This window comes from Prosopis cineraria, unplaced genomic scaffold, assembly GCF_029017545.1.
Source record: "Prosopis cineraria cultivar Desert tree isolate PC_DT_omini unplaced genomic scaffold, ASM2901754v1 PC3, whole genome shotgun sequence".
Taxonomy (NCBI): Eukaryota; Viridiplantae; Streptophyta; class Magnoliopsida; order Fabales; family Fabaceae; genus Prosopis; species Prosopis cineraria.
The window spans coordinates 46,839,515-46,857,034 of NW_026555334.1; the positions used below are offsets into that span (position 1 = coordinate 46,839,515).

Genomic DNA, 17,520 nt, shown 5'->3' on the forward strand with positions numbered 1-17,520 from the left:
AAAAGTGTTTGGATATCCAACTTTCTAGTGTGACTTGTTTTGGAAGTGAAACTTGTGTCGTTAGCACTTTATAATTATAATAATGATAATTAATTAGCATTACAATAAGTTGATTTATAATAATAATAATTTATAGGATTGGATCAAGTGATTTAGTTACTCAGTCTTTTGTTCAGTTCAACTCGAAGAAAGAGTTTGGTCTTTTTAGTCCTGAAAGACCAAATTTTATCTGGATTGAACATGATCGAGTTTGTCTTGGGTTGGACCAGACTATAGGACTTTCGTACAACCTTAGCTAGAGGGCTCAATGAGTGATATGTGGACACTTGAATCGCTCAAAACGGACATTAGATGGCGAAATGGCGCACTCCAAAATTTAGCTAGAGGAGCTATCGTGACAGTAGGAGTAAGCCGCAGCGCGCTGCACAGAGAGAGACATAGTCCTTTTGTGCCATCTCGCGGTGGACGGTGCATTTCTGGAGAATTTCCAGAATGTCCCATTTGTTGCTTTTAAAGGTTGTAATTGATTTCTTTGCTTTCGCTACTTTATTAATTTGTTTTAAAACAAAGTTTGAGCTCAAACATTCTTTTGAAAAGCATTTATTGGGATCCTAATATTTTAAACTATTTTTAAAGTTATGATAGTATTTTATAAGTAATTTAATTAATTTTAATTATTATAATGGTAATTTGTGTTTGTGTGCTGTGTTCTGATAATGTCAATGTAGACTTTATAGGTTGGCAACTCAAAAAATACATGTCCATCCTTTTTTTTTTCATAATAGAACCTAAAATTTAACTAGTAGTAATAAATTAAAAAAAAATTCCAATAAGATTTTTCAGCCAACGGTTTTTGCATCGGATAGCATAATCAAAGTCAAAAGCTCAAGTCACATTTATACTTAGGTACCATCATCCACTAAAAAGTAAAAGCAAGAAGAATAAATGAAAAGCGAAAACAAACCACTCATTTGTTTTTCTAGTTTTCCTTGTAGTATTCAATATTAGTCTACCAATCTTTATTCTTAATGACATCATACGGCCATTTGGAGCTCGAAATAATGGTCGAAATTTAAAGGAATTGAAGGTGAAACCGTGAAAGCTGGACTTGTGGATCTTGGAATCAGATCAACAACGCAAGGTTAGGGAAAAGCAAGATGAAAAACACTGGCGCAGCCAACGAAGACTACAATGGCAGTCGTAATCGAGAACTAAGGACTAGATCTAAAATACCATCGAGCAAGCAGAACCATTAATTGCTGAGGAGTTAGGAGAGATTTAGTATTGAGTTCTTTTATTGATAATAATAATTGTTGAGCATTAAATGATAATTTTTTTTGATTAAAAGAAAAAACAAAAGTTGAATAAAGTCTGTTACTGTTAATAATTTCATATCAACACTTAATATAAGGTTTTTTAGTATCAATATATCAACTTAAAATATGATAAGTAGAGATCTTCGATCATATATAGCGATTATTTTGTTATATGCATTTGAATTTTTATTATATACAAAAAAAAAATCATTTATTTGAATAACAACTTTTGATATTTTGAAAATTCTTAACTTAAAAACATTCCAGAATATTAGAAGCATGAGTCTTCAATTATAAATAATGATTTTTTTGCTATACTTATTCTGACTTCTATTATATGCAAAAAAAAAATTATTTATTTGAATAATAGCTTTTGATATTATGAAAATTTTTAATTTACAAGCATTTTGAAATATTAAAAACATGGATTTTTAGTTACATGTAGCGATTGTTTCACTATATACATTTGAATTTCTATTATATGCAAGAAAACTTATATTTTTTCAAATAATAATTTTTGGTATTATGAAAATTATTAACTTAGAAGCATTCTAGAATACTAAAAATGGGGTCTTTAGTTATATGCAGCGATTGTTACATTATACTCCTCTGGTCCAATATATAAATCACTTTTTAAAAACATAATCTCGTCTACTTTATAAATTATTTGTTGATGTGATTGTTTTATTTCAAATTAAAATTTTCAAATTACTCTTAAAAAGTAAGAAAGAGAAAGATAAAAAAAAATTATATGATTGACTTACTTTTTATTTTTTACTTGAGAGTTATATTTAAAATTTTATTTATTTTTGTTCTTTGTGCTTTTATTGTATTGATATTGATGATGTTAGTAAAAATAACTTATAAATAGGATCGGAAGAAGTATGCATTTGAATTTCTGTTATGTGCAAGAAAATTTTTATTTATTCAAATAATAACTTTTAATATTATGAAAATTTTTTACCTAGATGTATTTTGAAATATTAGAAGTAGAGGTTTTCAATATATATAATAATTGTTTCACTATATGCATTTAAACTTTAATTATATGTAAAAAAATTTCATTTATTTAAATAATATCTTTTGATATTCTAAATTTTTTTTAATTTAAATGAATATAATATGTTGTTATTTAAATATCAAAAACATATATTCTGATATTTTTTCATAAAAACATGAAAAAATATTTTAAAAACACAAATAATTATTTTAAAAATTTATTTATTTTTTATGAAAATATTTATAAATATTTAAAAAATGTATATGAATATTTTGAAAATAGGCACCGCCTTGTATCCGCTTGCTTTTATAATTTATTTATTTAGTTTTGCCATCACATCCGTCAATCTTATGTGACTACATCGAATGTTGCCAGGTGCGGGGAAATGGTTTCTCAAGTCTGAACGTCGGATGCCCTGGCCTTGACTATTTGTTATTGGTTCCCAGTAGGCCAGAATTGACAGTACTGTGAACCGTCTGCCCATTTCATAATATCCATTTTTCTTTTCACTTTTCCAACAGTCCAGAACAAGGCGCTACCGGCCCTGGTGTGGGTAACCCACGACATGAAGTCAATCAAATTAATGTGCTTGAAGATGCCCGAGGGTGAGGACCTACTCTAGTCCTGTCCCTTTTTCGGCCTCCAAAACTCAGACTATGCGTTCTCTTTTGTTCTTTAAAGTGTCCTCTTTCATCACTCATGAGCGAGCCGGAGCAAGCTCATATTGCAGTTGCAAGAACTCTCATCAAATGAACTCGTCCCTTGTGATAAAGCGGAATCATTCCTTGCCTGACCATGAGCAAGCTTAGATGAAACATCTAATACTATAACATGAACATGATAGAGAGGTTGATGGGACGACACGGACGAGATATGGAGAGAGGGTAGGTACTGCCAGGGGCATCCAATGAATGGTGATCAGAGAAACATGGAAGAGGGGACACATGCTCTGCGGCGTTCTTGTTCACTGCTGATATGACCACTCCTCACTCTCTGTCTCTCTGACCTTTCGGTGCCCCTGCTCCTTTCATTTTACCCTCTCCATTATTTGCGAATCCCATACACGGGCCCTCATCATGGGCCGGGTACAAACACGATCGGTTTGTGGTCGTTGACCCGCTTGGACGGCGCCCGGACTGAGTCAGAGTCATGGCTCCAGCCTCCATGGGAACATCGAGGCATTGAATGATCTCCGCTGGATTCGAAACCTCAAGGACAGGTAGCATTCTCTGTGAAGGGATTCCTCGCTGCTGCTTTTTGGACTAGAAACTTGGCTTTTCTCACCTCAGTATTCCCAAATGCTGCCGGGATTCGTTCCTCCTTTAACTTTCATCTCCAGATCCTCTTGTCTCTCTGCTCCTCCCCCTTTCTCGGGCTCTGTGCATGGAGCAGCATGACACCCCCTAACGCAAACCCACGCGGTTCCTCTGCCTCAAGTGACATGCTCAAAAGTGCAAAACACGACGTAACCATTAATCAATGCCCCTGCACCTTCCTTGTTTGACTCCCGCTTTCTCTAACCACGATGCGTTTCAACACTGCTCTCCCGTACGAGTCCATCTTTTGACCTGCATATATTTCTTTTTTGGCCCATCGCTGCACTGGTTTCTTCAAATAACCAACGCTGCCCCTCCTTTTTAAATGCCAACAAAATTGAGCAACCTGTTTTTTTGTCCCGTTCTCTTAATGCGGTTTAAAATCACAGATTGCCACTGCATGCAGGACAGTGTCCACCCGACAAATGGAGGAGCTGAAAATCTAGTAAAGCTCACTCTGTTCCCTTGCGCACTTGGATCGATGTTCTCAATTTCGTCTTCCGATCGCATTGACTCGGAACCAACTATGAACCCCCAGATGATTAGTTTATTTATTTATTCAGCACTCTGACCGAGGGATAAATCCAATCACGTTGCAAACGTTCGAAAATAATCAACTGATAGTTTCATTTTGACAGAACACGAGTCCTTGATCTCCATTTTTTTTTCAGTACACACCGTTTTTCTTGCCCGTTTATTCCAGTAATTTAGTAAGAGCAATCCCGATTAATTGGGCCCCCGATTTTTTGCGATGCCCCGACATTATTTGCCTGGATCAAGCTTGTTACCTCAATCAGCTTGATTGACGAGATCGGTTCGAGTTTCAGAACGGTGGCAAGACAATTAAAAAAATATAACATCTTTAAAGCTGCATGTAAGAATAAGAATAATGGCGCTGATGTTTTATTTGCAGGTGATAGCGAAGCAGCGAAATCCCAAGGTCAAAATGATGCGGTAAAACACAGATGGGCACGCATACTACAACAGGCGCAGGGTAAAAGCAAAAGTATGGGTACCGAAAATATGGAGCTGACCGGGGAATGGGAACATATCTACGTAAAATTTTTTGATAAAACAAAAGGCAGGTTGGAGGCTGAATTCAAAGCAATTAAGGGTTTCTCAATACTATTGTCAGTACCCATTTGGCGATTTTGCCCGGTACAGGTAATTCAGATGGCGATTCAAAGCAGAATCAATATGATTTGAGAACATTCTTCTCCCCTTGCCAGTATTGAGTCGACGCGAGAAACGCACCTCGCTCGTGCATCATAAAATATAGTTCAGGACGGGCTCTTGTTCGGTCAAAGCTTCGACTGCAAATCAACAACAGATCCTGAATAGGGCTATGCACAGAAATATAAATGAATAACTCGCCGCACACAGTTAAGGAGTTCTCCCCACATATCTTCTTCACTATAAGTGAAGGCGGCCACATTGCGCTGATGTCAGAGGGCGAGCGAGTGGGGTGGGAGGCCAAGAAATAATAGAGTATGCATGGCTGTAATTCAGGTGTTAGGTAGCTTCGATGTATAAGAAAAAACCCTTCTGTATATGATGCATATGGCAAGGCTAAAGCTCTTTTGTTGTCTGGGAAGTGACCAAGGACAATGGGTGGGGCTAGCAGGGCATAAAACAACTCAACATTATGACTTACATGATATATCAAGCTACGTAGCTAGCTGCAAATGAATTAATCCTTCGTCGAACTGGTACCTTGCAGGCACTGAGAATTTGTAAGGAAGCCACATGATAAGGGAATCCCTGAATAAAAGGGTTAAAAAGGTGTTCGTATTTGGAAAGTGCATTAACCAAACAATCGAAATATCAAGCGATGTCAAAAATATTGAGTTTCAAATAAAATGAGTTCCCACGCTCCTGTATTTCAATTCATTTAAATGTAAAGATGTAAATTGAAACATAATAAAATAAGTCTAATTAAATAGTGTGCATGAAATTACAATAGGTAAATTCATGAAATAAACTAAACAGAAAGATAAACTAAGACCAAAAACTAATGATTGATAGAACTTTCAAGAATTTCAAGGTGCTTTCATGTCTCTCTCTCTTTGTTGTTGTTCATAATGTGTGCAGGCTATGTTGGCTATTTGTAAATGCTAGCTTGTGTTCTACAAATATGTGCGAGTGAAGGTCACAATCTTGTGAGACTTGGGACTCATTTAGATCATAGTCTTGTGTAAGGTAATGGTCCAACTAAAAATCCTGTGTCTTAAAGGATTCAATGACTTGTGCTTATTTAGTTAAGTCATTTTATCATGATGTGAACTGGATTTATCATTATTAAATTTTTTTTTGTTGGGCCTAATGCCTTTCCTCACTCAGCCCAATTCTTATTATAGTTGTAATCTTTTAAATAGGTGTTGTTTCAGTTTTAGTTCATAAAGAAAAAGCAGAAAACAATGACACCGGTTTGTTGTTGCCCCACCCTATTCCTCCATCATTCCATATCCTGAAGAAAAACCGTGCCCGACGAAAAAGAAGAATAAACTATGATTTGACAGATTCTTGTGGCGCGCTCCATTTTCAAGAATTAAATTATCCTACCTCAATTTTCAATCACCAACTGAATTTAACTGTAATCGCAGGGACCCTTGACGATGCGGAGATTCAAAAGGTCGATGGCATTAGCCGGGTGGGTTTATGGCTACTGGGCTTTGAAACTGGGCATTGGGCCTTTATCGCATGCTGGTAGGCTGAAGGGGGATGACGATAATTCAAGTGACCTGTCTTTCAAATGTCATTTGAACATGATCCGTCAGAAACAATCATGCATCAAATTAAGTGGGCCTCCTCAGAGACCTCGCACGTGGACCGAAAATGTCTGGCATTACACTAACACGATGGATGTTTTCAAATGAAAGTCTGGCCCAGATCCATTACCCAACATACGGCATCCGGCATTCTGTTGACCCGGTCCTAACCCCAATTAAGTGCTCGTTCGTACGCCCCTTCATTCCACGCGGGAATTTGCCGTCACGTGACTCGTGTGATGGATGACCAACAGTTTGCAGTTCTCGCTTTCTCGGTCTGCACACGATGAATGATCATCTCTTCTTCTCAATTCTAATCTGTCTTAAGAATATATCATCATCACTTTGCCATGATATGCATTGTCCTATACACGTTAATCACATCGAAGTTTGTTGTCCGCGAACAACAATTGCTGTAGAGTTAGTTAACGCTTGCTCGAGATGAACTTATTTAATCAGTACGTGGAAGCTAGCGGATTTGTCCTCAGTTCAGATTTCGGAACAAATGAGTATGTGGTGTAAAATAGAAGAGGGAGAGAAATAATCTGATCAACCCGCTTACGCTTTAATTTCTCCCCATTTTGGGTTAAGGAATGTAAGGCCGATATGTCCTCTTGCTAGTTCTCACATGTTGCTCATCTGAGTGGTTGACCTTGGCATTAATTATAACGATCATAATCTTCAAACGAGGATTAGAAGACGGCAAGCAGGATATTTATATACATTATGCCCTGCAGGGTGAGTTTAGCATATCATTGATAATTAGGAAATGATTAGATATAGACAGGAGTGCATGATTGAAAGGTACTGGTCCTGAAGCCAGCAACAAAATATTCTGATACAGAAATAGAAAGAGACAATTCCGAAACTAAGGACGGAAGTAGGACACAAATTACAAAACCACTGGACCAAATTATTCACGGGACAGAGATGAAGAAATGACCTCACAGGAAGGGAAGGCAAATGTATTATAGTAATTAAATTAGATGCTTATTTGCACCTTCCTCAGTGCTTTACTTATACCAAACCCACACCCATCACCCTCTCACATCTCCACTCCGATCTAGAACCTCAGATCTTTCTTCTTGGTTTCCTCTTCGTGATGATGGACGTCAATAATACAGTGGATACAACCAAGCGTCATACTGGTACTGGTATACACCACGGCTTGGATTCACGGAACCATCACCACCATCCCCATTTCCCCTCCGAAACCATTCTCATTATCATCGTAGCCGTCGCCTCGGGTTTGGGCTCCTGTTTACCATTTTTCTGGTCATATTCATGCTTCGTCGGCTGAAAGGCTCCCCCAAGAATTCAACTTTACATGATAACAGAATCGGAACGGCTCTTGATGACACAAGTTGCAGGTTCATGGCTACGGCGACAATGAACTTGGGTTCTAGTCCAGGTTATTACTTTCAGTTTCAAACCCGATGCTTTTTTATCAGAACATTAAAACTGAAAGCTAATTAGCTTGACAACTTGGACTGCAGCCGTGAAGGGAGGGTGTCTTAGTGGGGGAAGTGTGGGCATGAGCAGTGCGGGAGGACCTAATAAAGTAAGAGGAGTGCAAGTGTTCACGTATAGGGAGCTACAAGAGGCTACAGAAGGATTCAGCGAAGCAAACGTGATTGGAAGCGGAGGATCTGGTTCGATCTACAGAGGAGTCTTAAGTGATGGAACTTTAGCTGCAATCAAGCTGCTGCCAAGGCAAGGTAGGCAGGGGGAGCATGCCTTCCGAATTCAGGTGAATATAATCACTGCACTTTTATTTACCATACTCTTCTATTTTATGTCCCTTATTCTTACTTGCTCTCTCTCTCTCTCTCTCTCACCCTCTTTTCCCGGCACATATTTTTGTCTTTCTTAAGTGAAGGATAAAATTCTGTCCCTTCTTAAAAAATGCCATCATTTTTCGTCGTTCTTAAGCGAAAGCTGTTGATTGATCAGGAAAATCGAGAACACTCGAGGTAAAGACAAAACCAAAGTTATTTTGAAGTGAGAAAGGAAGACACAACCAAAGTTATTTTGAACACTATGGCAACCTTCTAATATGTAACTGCCTTGCTCGATCACGAGAATCTTATTCTATTCCTGGATATTAAAATGTCGGAGTGGACAAATGAATTATGGAGTTTTAGGGACCAAGAAATGGGGATGCGAGTGCCTTATCTCAAATAATACAACTCACGTTATAAGCTGTATTCCAATGTTGCACATGGGGACGTGGACACTAGCTGACAAGTTCCTTTTCGTTTTCTTTTGTTCTTTCTTGTTGTCTTCCTTTGATTTGATTGGAGGTGGACATGCTAAGCCGCTTGCACTCTCCATATCTGGTGGAGTTACTTGGGTATTGTGCGGACCAGCACCACAGGTTATTGATATTCGAATTCATTACCAGTGGAACACTGCATCACCATCTCCACTCCGGGATCAGTCAAGTTAAACCCTTGAACTGGTGGCCCCGCTTGAGGATAGCCCTTGATTGTGCTAGAGCTCTTGAATTCCTGCACGAACATGCGGTCCCGCCGGTGATCCACCGCGACTTCAATTGCCACAACGTTCTACAGGATCGCAACTTGCGCGCCAAGATCAACGCTCAGATTTCCACCCCCGTGTTGGGGACCACTGGATATTTAGCTCCAGAGTGAGTCTCTGAATAAGCACCTTTCCTTATCTTCGCTCAAGTTCATGTCAAAAGAAAAGAAGCACTGTGCACATGCACACAGTCACAGGCAGCCCGTAATTGAATTTAAATTTCTTCACCATCATTACGTTTTCTGAGAAGTAGGTTCAATGATCAATGAACCTTTATAGGTATGCGTGTTCTGGGAAGCTTACCTCAAAGTCAGATGTATACAGCTACGGGGTTGTTCTCTTGGAGTTGCTCACAGGACGTGTGCCAGTTGATATTAAACGACCTCCTGGAGAACATGTTCTTGTCTCCTGGGTTAGTGAAAGCAAATTGACAAAATTAGAATTGTGCACATGGATACATGTAATACGAATCGACATATACGTCTCTTCGTCTTTCTGTAACTTTGACGCTTGTTAATATTGCTAGGCTCTTCCGAGGTTAACAAATAGAGAAAAGCTGGTGGAAATGGTTGACCCAGTTCTGCGAGGACACTACTCGAGGAAGGATCTGGTTCAGGTCAGCTTGGTTTGGTCATTACTTATCATCACCATTATATATCGTAGAACAACTTATATTAGACTTATAATTAAATATTTCATCATGCATCAAAATACTAATTGCTTTATGTGATTTGATGAACAGATAGGCGCAATTGCAGCCATGTGTATACAGCCAGAAGCAGAATACAGACCGCTTATGACAGATGTCGTGCAGTCGCTAATACCACTAGTCAGAAACACAAATGCAAGTTCATTTAGTTCTCCAAGACCCCAGAGACAAACATCAAGTCCAATCCATTAACGAACTGTCGTTTGAATAATATTTTGTTCGGGTAAAGCACCAGCACGGGAAACGCACAGGTGCATGTGCTTCCTGTTAGCCACAGTAGTGTCAAATTTTGCGGGCACGTTCACTTCAACTTATGGAAAAGAAAAATATATGGATCGATAGTTCAATCATGCGCGCGTAAACTACAGTCATTTGCATTCTACAAGCACATTATTTTTTCTTGATTCTAGAGCCCTTTTTATGTCCTGTTCCAATATATATATAAACTCAGCTGCGAAGTATAGCAAAATAAGTATTTTGATGCGAGGCAAATTTTGATGCACAAGGAGGAAGTCAGAGCCGAGCCCAACACATTGTGTCTAGCGCTTAGAGGTAATGACAGTGGAATAACTTTTCGATCCCAAAAAAAAAAAAAAAAGAGCGGCATTTGGAAAAGCGAAGGAGACAAAGGAATATTGTTGAGGCTTTTGAATCCTTTGCAGGGGGCTGACGGTAGAAAAGCACAAGAGGATCAATTCCAAGAGGCCGGTCATATCAATGGTTGTCTTGGCGATAAAAAGTTGGAGCAGCGGAGTCTCAGAGTGCGCGCGCGCGCGCGCGCTATCAACTTAACCAGCAGAGAAAACAAAAACTCAAGGAATAATATCAAACTAATAGAAACGCGGATGGGTCTTGAGTAATAAAGTGTGCATTGACATTATGGCGCCCAACAAATCAATTATAAAAAGGGAACTTGTAATGATAGGCCAGCGTCAAGGAGCACTTTCTATATAATTTTGTTGCAAATGAATTGATCTTGAAAGTATCTAACACGGGAACCATTAAAAAAAACTAAATTAAAACAGGCTTGGTGCTTAAAAATTGGTTAATAGATGTAAATATATAGGCAATACAGCTAAAGAAAAATTGATGGAATAGCAGCAAATAAGTGTATTGATCTTCAGTACAAGCGCAACTTATATGTTGCCCACACATGATTTAGCCTGAAAGGGAGGTGGGTTTGTCAGGATATGAATGGCTCGGTTTAGAATTAAGATGCATAGGAGGTCTTGAGCTTTGCTGGGTCGCGCGAATTTCTTTTCTTTTTCTTTTTCTTTAACTTCCCAAAAATATCCCCTTTTCACACGCTTTTCTTTTGATTTTTTGTGAGCCCTAATTAGCCTCCATGCAATTGCACGTACGATGTGCCCATGTGGCATGACCGGCTGTAGATTGAGAAGGCACTCATCAAAGTTTTTTTTTTAATTAAAAAGCTGAATAAAGAAAAAGTATTGGGAAAATTTCAATGAGAATCCATTGATCCAACTCAATTTCAATCAAAACCCTTAAAATTCTAAAATTTTACTATATATGTAGGAGATTGAAATGAAATTAAAGAGCTGATTGAAACAATTTCATTGTTCTTAGTGAAATTAGGTGTATAAACAACTTGTATAAGAAATAATGAGTGTATGAAAAGTATAAAAAATAATGGGTGTATGGAGAATAAACAACTAACGTAAGTGAAATTTATAACTCTTATTAATAATATAATACTACTATCAATTTGCAACTCTCATTTCATCTTATGTTAGGGATAAAGAAAAGCAGTGGTTGCGTTGGACTAACAGGAGACCAGCAGGAAAGATAGATTTGTGGTTTCAGTGGAAAAATCACCTTAGTTCCCCCAACCATTGCTGAGTGAGTTAGTACTATTATAGATGGGGCTGTTGGCTGCGTGGACTTAAGGAAGTGTGTATTCTCTCGGACTGTACAGAAGCGATTTCGCTAATTTTAAGAGGATGTGATATCCACCATCCGTATTACTGAGGAAGCAAGATCCTCAGTACTTCATCAGGACTGGGACATGGTATTAAAACGTGTATAGGGAGGAGAATATATAATGGTAATCACCTCCTTGACAAGTTCTCTCACAACTTAGATTCTAATTTTGTTCTTCTTGATCAACAACCATCTTTTTTAGTAGAAGATGGTGGCTGATAGAGGACTGGTGTCTTCTGTTTCTTTATTGGCCTGTTGCCAGTGTTTCTTCTGTGAGTTACTTTTATTAGCAATGATATCCAGTTTAATCAGAAAAAGGAATGATGCTGTAAAGGGAACAGGGCACAAGGAACAATTTAAAAAAGTGTGCAATGTAGCAGTAACGAAGAAAATGGCGAAGGGTCCTCATTGAAATTTTCATTCAAAAAGTATTTGAGCAATTTCTGTCGCATGTTTCTTAATTATTTGTGTCTGTGTAGCCAATGGATTCGGCACTGACCACCATCCTGGTCGATTTGACGCCCAACAGTCAATTCCAAGTTTCTCCGGAATGTGATATATGTTTGTTTTCGGTTTGAATTCCTAACGTGTTGCTTCCCTGCAACAATGCTTCATTTGGCTTTTGGGCTTTGGCAATAAGAAATGCAGTGTCAACATTCTTTTCCTGATGCCTTCAAAAATGAATAATAATAGGGCCCTCAATTTCTATTTGCACGACAGTATAGATATCTAGTTACGTTGTCCTTAGCTTAGAACGCCCACATCGACCTCATGAAACACAAGTACACGTGCATATATAACTTGTCAAATATAACAGTATCAATTTGGGCTTTAAATATTATTTATTTTTTTTGATCCTCGTTATAAATTATTTTTATTAATCTCATCAATATTAATGTAAAAAAAAATTAAAAGAATAAAAGTGCGTAAAATTTCAAATATGTATCTATATAATAAATATAAAAAATGACTCATGTTAATTTTTCTCTCTCATAAAGGATAATTTTAAAAATATTTTTTAACTATTATTTAAAAAATTGTATTATAATTTATAAATGAGATCAAATGAATGTTCTAAAACATGCTTTGTTAATGGGATCAGAGGGGGTACTCTTCAATCTACACGAATTTTACCATTATATATTAATTCATTAATGTTCTATAGATATCAAATCATTATAAGAAATCATATCAGTATAAGTTACGGAAAACAAATGGATCAAGGGAATTTAATTTATTCTTGAAACCAGTTTTTCAATTTCTTAAGATATTTTTATTCTTCGCTATATTTTTAAAACAGTAATCAATTTAAACTGAGTTTTTGAACTTATCGAACCCGAAAGTACTAGTCTAATAAAATTGTTTCAAAAATATAAAAATAAAAAGTAATGTCAGACAAGATTTTTTGATCCTCCTACGCGTTCTTGCCGTTGTTTCAAAAGGGAGAAAAAACTCCGTCGCTACTGCATTTTCCCCATAAACTCAAAATTCTGTTACCGTATTCATCTTGGCATGCCCCTTTTTAAAAATGTTTTAGTGTCACACTTGTGAGAATCATCCTTCGATCCCTTACTGATCAACCTTTCTGATATATTACATTATTTCCTGTACGTTATTTAATGACATTCTCTTCTATTCTTGTGTCAACTTCCCCAATTTGAAATGCGGCTTTTAAAAATCCGATGGGACTCAAAAAAAGAAAAAAGAAAAATAAAAATACGCTACTTCAATGCTTTACATATATTCGAGCTATCACAAGTCAATTAATATTATCGTGCCAATTTCTGTATTATTATAGTGCTGGTTCATTTTTGGGCCAATATTATCGTGCTTGTTTCAGAGGTTAATACTCGATACAATGATCACATCCTTCAGATTAATTAAGAGCATTTTAATTACATTACTCAGAACAAATCAGCCCAACGATTTAGACATGAATCGAAATCGTGGCTGAGAAAAAAAATCTGAGGGTGAATTTTACAAGTACCTGCTGCAGAAGGAAGCGGAAGGTCTCAATTTTGTGCACTGCTGCACCGTGTAATGAATCCAAAACTCAAAGCAAAAGGAATTACTAAACCGGAGGCCGGGCCGAGTCCACCGCCAAGGGTGGCATGATGGGGTCGGCGGAGGTCTCTTCAACGGCGGCACTGTTACTAGCCACCTTCGGCGACCTGATTGATGACGCCCTCACTAAGAACGGCGGCGCCATCGTGAAAACCCATCGGTCTGATTTAAAACCGCGGTCCAGTCGCCTCGAAAACCTTCCCCTGCTACTACCCTCCCCTCCGGTTCGATATCCCCTCCTCGAACTACTTTCCCCCGGCAAGATTACCAAGCTTGTGGCCCGATGAAATTTCTGATTGAGCAGCCTGTTCCTCACGTCCGCCGGCAGTCTCAGAGTGTACCTGTCGGTGTTTTCCCCCGGCTGGAGCAGCGAGTGCCCAGTCGAGTGAGACCTCGCCCACCATACCGGCTGACTCGATCGAGAACCTCGCGCACTGTCCGGGTTCAGCCTCTGATTGAAACACCTGACATCGGGCTCGGCGGCCTCTCGGTCAACGTCAGGAGGTTCCCGAGCGTCGTTCTGAGATTCGACATCAGCGCGAGAGTCAAGCACGGGAGGTCCATGAAGGGAGTCGCCTGGTTGAGGGACGAGGTCGGCCCTGCAGACGGGGCAGGTAGTGTGGGAGGCCAGCCACTCGTCGATACAGTCAGGATGGAAGACGTGGTCGCACTTGGGCATGAGGCGGAGCGTCTCGGAGTCCTCGAACTCGTTGAGGCAGACGGCGCATTCCAGGGTACCTTTTCCAATCTTGTGAACCTTGACTGCGGAGTAGTCGAGAGTCGGGAAGGAGCGGATGACGGAGGGATCGAGGCCGCGAGGCTGGCGTCTGGATCGAGCGGCGAGGTTGGGGAGGGCGGAGCCGGAAGATTGGCCGCAGTGGCGGATGTAGAGGGAGAAAATGCCGGTGAGGAAGAGAGCGGCGACAAGAATGACGATGATGATGGCCATGGAGGGAGTGTAGGAGTTGTAGTAAGGGCCAGTGGGGCCAGTGTTATCGACCTGGGCGCAGGCGAGGGGGAACGGAGGAGGGAGGAGGAGGACGAGGAGGAGGAGGCGCATGGTGGCGGTTGACGAGGGATTGAAGAGAAGAATGAGAAGGAGGGGAAGCGGCTTGGCGTGTGACTTTTATATAACGGGGACTCCACTCCCACAATGGACGGAGCGGACAAGGCAGCGAGAAGGTGTGGGGTCCTCTGTCCATTGAATTCAGAGATTTCCAGCACGAACCTTCCAAGCCCAGCCCCTTTTTTTATTATTATTCGCATTGTCTATCTAATTAAATAATTATGTCATGTCATGTCATTCTTTGTGTAACGAGCAAACCGCCTATTTAATTAACAACCATCCAATTACTGACAAATAAAATTTAAATTCAGACTATCAAAAATGTTGAACTCTGATCACTAAAAATGTAAACCGAGCGATCCATTAATTGACCGTATGAAATGGGAGTGATGGTCATAAGTAGAAAAGATATTAAGCAAACATAAATAAATAAATAAATAAGCTAATTCCCAGGCACTGCTTTCACTCTTTCTATTTATTATATCCATTACTCTTCTACTTCAAACATCGCAATTTTAATCCTCACGAGCCGATCGACGACGACTTCCTTGCCCTTCACGTCATGATATTAATGAATTGATTAAAAATGGATGACATGGATGTGAAGTCGGGAGTAGAATTTGGACAATTAAAAGTAAGCAGTAGATCATGTCCCCGAACATTTGACTTCAATTCGTTGCTTCTTGCCCTGGCTATGCTGCGTAATAGTAACGTAAAATTATAAATATTCGAGATACTGATCATATGCCCGGGGGATAATTATTTATGGACGAGGCAGCAAGTTTACGAGGGCGTGTTGGAAGGGCCTGAATTCCAATACTCGTAAGAAATGATTAGAACGCGCTCTTGTAAAATTTCGTGCCGAATTTCCATATAATAGTATTAAAATATGCGTGGCTCTCAAGTTATGAAAAATAGTGGAAGACACATGCCAATGAGATGAGAATAAGATTCCGCTGGACGTTGGGGTGTGGTGATTATGCTGCGGTCCGGGAGTAGCAACGAATTGAATTGAATTGAATTGAATTGGATTCTCAGTCATTTCCCACACAGCATCTATCAAAATCAACGAAATAATAAAGCCTTCCAATCCCACCCCTTACTCCCGTAGCAGTTAGCCGCATGTGTGCGTGGCCGCTTTATTTACACACCGTACCCCGCGAACCTCCCTTCGCAATATATGTTTATGCTAGTGGGAGCATAAAATGCTAAAATTTTAAATCCCCGTGCTGGCAGGGAAGGGGATGTCAATGACCAACGATTCCCGGTCCCCTATAACACATCCGCATTCCGATTTTACGAAGTCAATTATTATGGCAGAGCTGACCGGATCAAAGCCAGAAGCAGCGAGCTGATTAAAAACGGAAAATTAATCCCCCAGTGCTTATAGTTTTTTAAAGTTTTTACTCAGGTCCTTATAATTTTTTTTATTGGATCCTTTTTTAAGTTTACTCTGTTTATAAATATGTTAGTCCTCCATGTTTCAAAGTGTTAAATAAGTGCTAACACTGTTAAAAAATATGTTAAATAAAAAAATGATGTGGCAGACATATGGGCACACGTTTACGAGTACGATCTAGATGGAAAATATATGCCATGTGTGAAAAAAAAATTTGTTTTGAAAATTACCCAAACATGAGGCAAATTGGCTCCCTTTGTGCTCTCATTTGGGGGCTAGGGTTCAGCCTTTAGATATGTGACTCATAGAGAAACGAAAACGAGAAGGGAGGAGAGACAAGTGAAGGGAGAAGGGAATATTTCCGTCGAGTGAGGAGAAGCCATGAATAGAGGGTGGAAGAGGGAAGGGACAAGTCAAGATCATCATCGGGTCAGTAGAAGAAGGGAAAAGGGACGAGCAAAATGAATCACAATCGGCATTGAAATCAAAGCATGAAGAGTGTACCTGAGAGTTGGAGTGGATCACTGTCAGTGTCGATGGGAGGGACATAGAGGCGGACAATGCAATTTCTTCAACAATGCAACTTCTTCAACTATGCGTTGTGATGATTGAATGGTAACTTCCTTCAATCTTCATAAACTCAATCTGTCTAGTACTTTATCTCCTAGTATCTATAACTTTCTACAGCTAGTTGAGTTCAATCTATCAAAAAAATTCATTTGTGGTCGCAAGTGGAATAAATATTTTGATTGTTTGATTCTTGCAGTTATACTTATTTGTTGAATATTTGATGGTTGGATAAGTATTCTAATCCTTTGAATATTAGTTTGGTTTATGTCTTTCAGGAATCTTTGAATATTAGTGGAATAAATTTTAACTATTTATTTTATATTTTTTAAAATCTATTCATTAAATAAGTTTGGATCCAATCAAGAAAACTAATAATTGGACGTTCTCTTGCCTCTAACAATCTACTATTAAAAGACTCTTATATGTTATTCATAATCATATTAGATGTGTAATAATAATTGAAGTGTTCCTTGGTCCAATAAGATGAAGGAAAAGTCACTAAGTGATCATATGTGTTTTTTGAAACTTTTTTCAACTCATTCATTATCCCTTCCCATGTTGATGGATAAGTTGCCTTTGTTGCATGAATTACTAATTCTCTTACTAAATTTATATTGGCATATAAGTGTTTCATGCAAAAACAGTGTTCAGCACCTTTAAGCAATTCTCTAGATGCTTGAACCAAACCTTGAACATTAAAACCAATAATTATTATATGAATAAATAAATAGAAATATGATAATTAAGGCACTTTAAATCTTAAAGTTATAATAATTACCTTTTGTTGGTTTGAAATAAATACTCTTTTTTTTTTTAGCCATGGTGTCAAT

The 17,520-nt window shown here is 38.7% G+C and overlaps 1 protein-coding gene and 1 pseudogene across 1 annotated transcript; one reads left to right on the top strand and one right to left on the bottom strand.

The window, feature by feature from the left end:
- Positions 1 to 7,420: 7,420 nt before the first annotated feature.
- Positions 7,421 to 10,553, top strand: LOC129306772 (probable serine/threonine-protein kinase PBL7; annotated as a pseudogene).
- Positions 10,554 to 13,441: 2,888 nt separating this feature from the next.
- On the bottom strand, positions 13,442 to 14,758 carry LOC129306822 (E3 ubiquitin-protein ligase ATL6-like). Its single transcript, XM_054947573.1, has one exon. The coding sequence runs from the start codon at positions 14,713 to 14,715 to the stop codon at positions 13,663 to 13,665; it is 1,053 nt and encodes a 350-aa protein (XP_054803548.1). The 5' UTR covers positions 14,716 to 14,758; the 3' UTR covers positions 13,442 to 13,662.
- Positions 14,759 to 17,520: the final 2,762 nt, after the last annotated feature.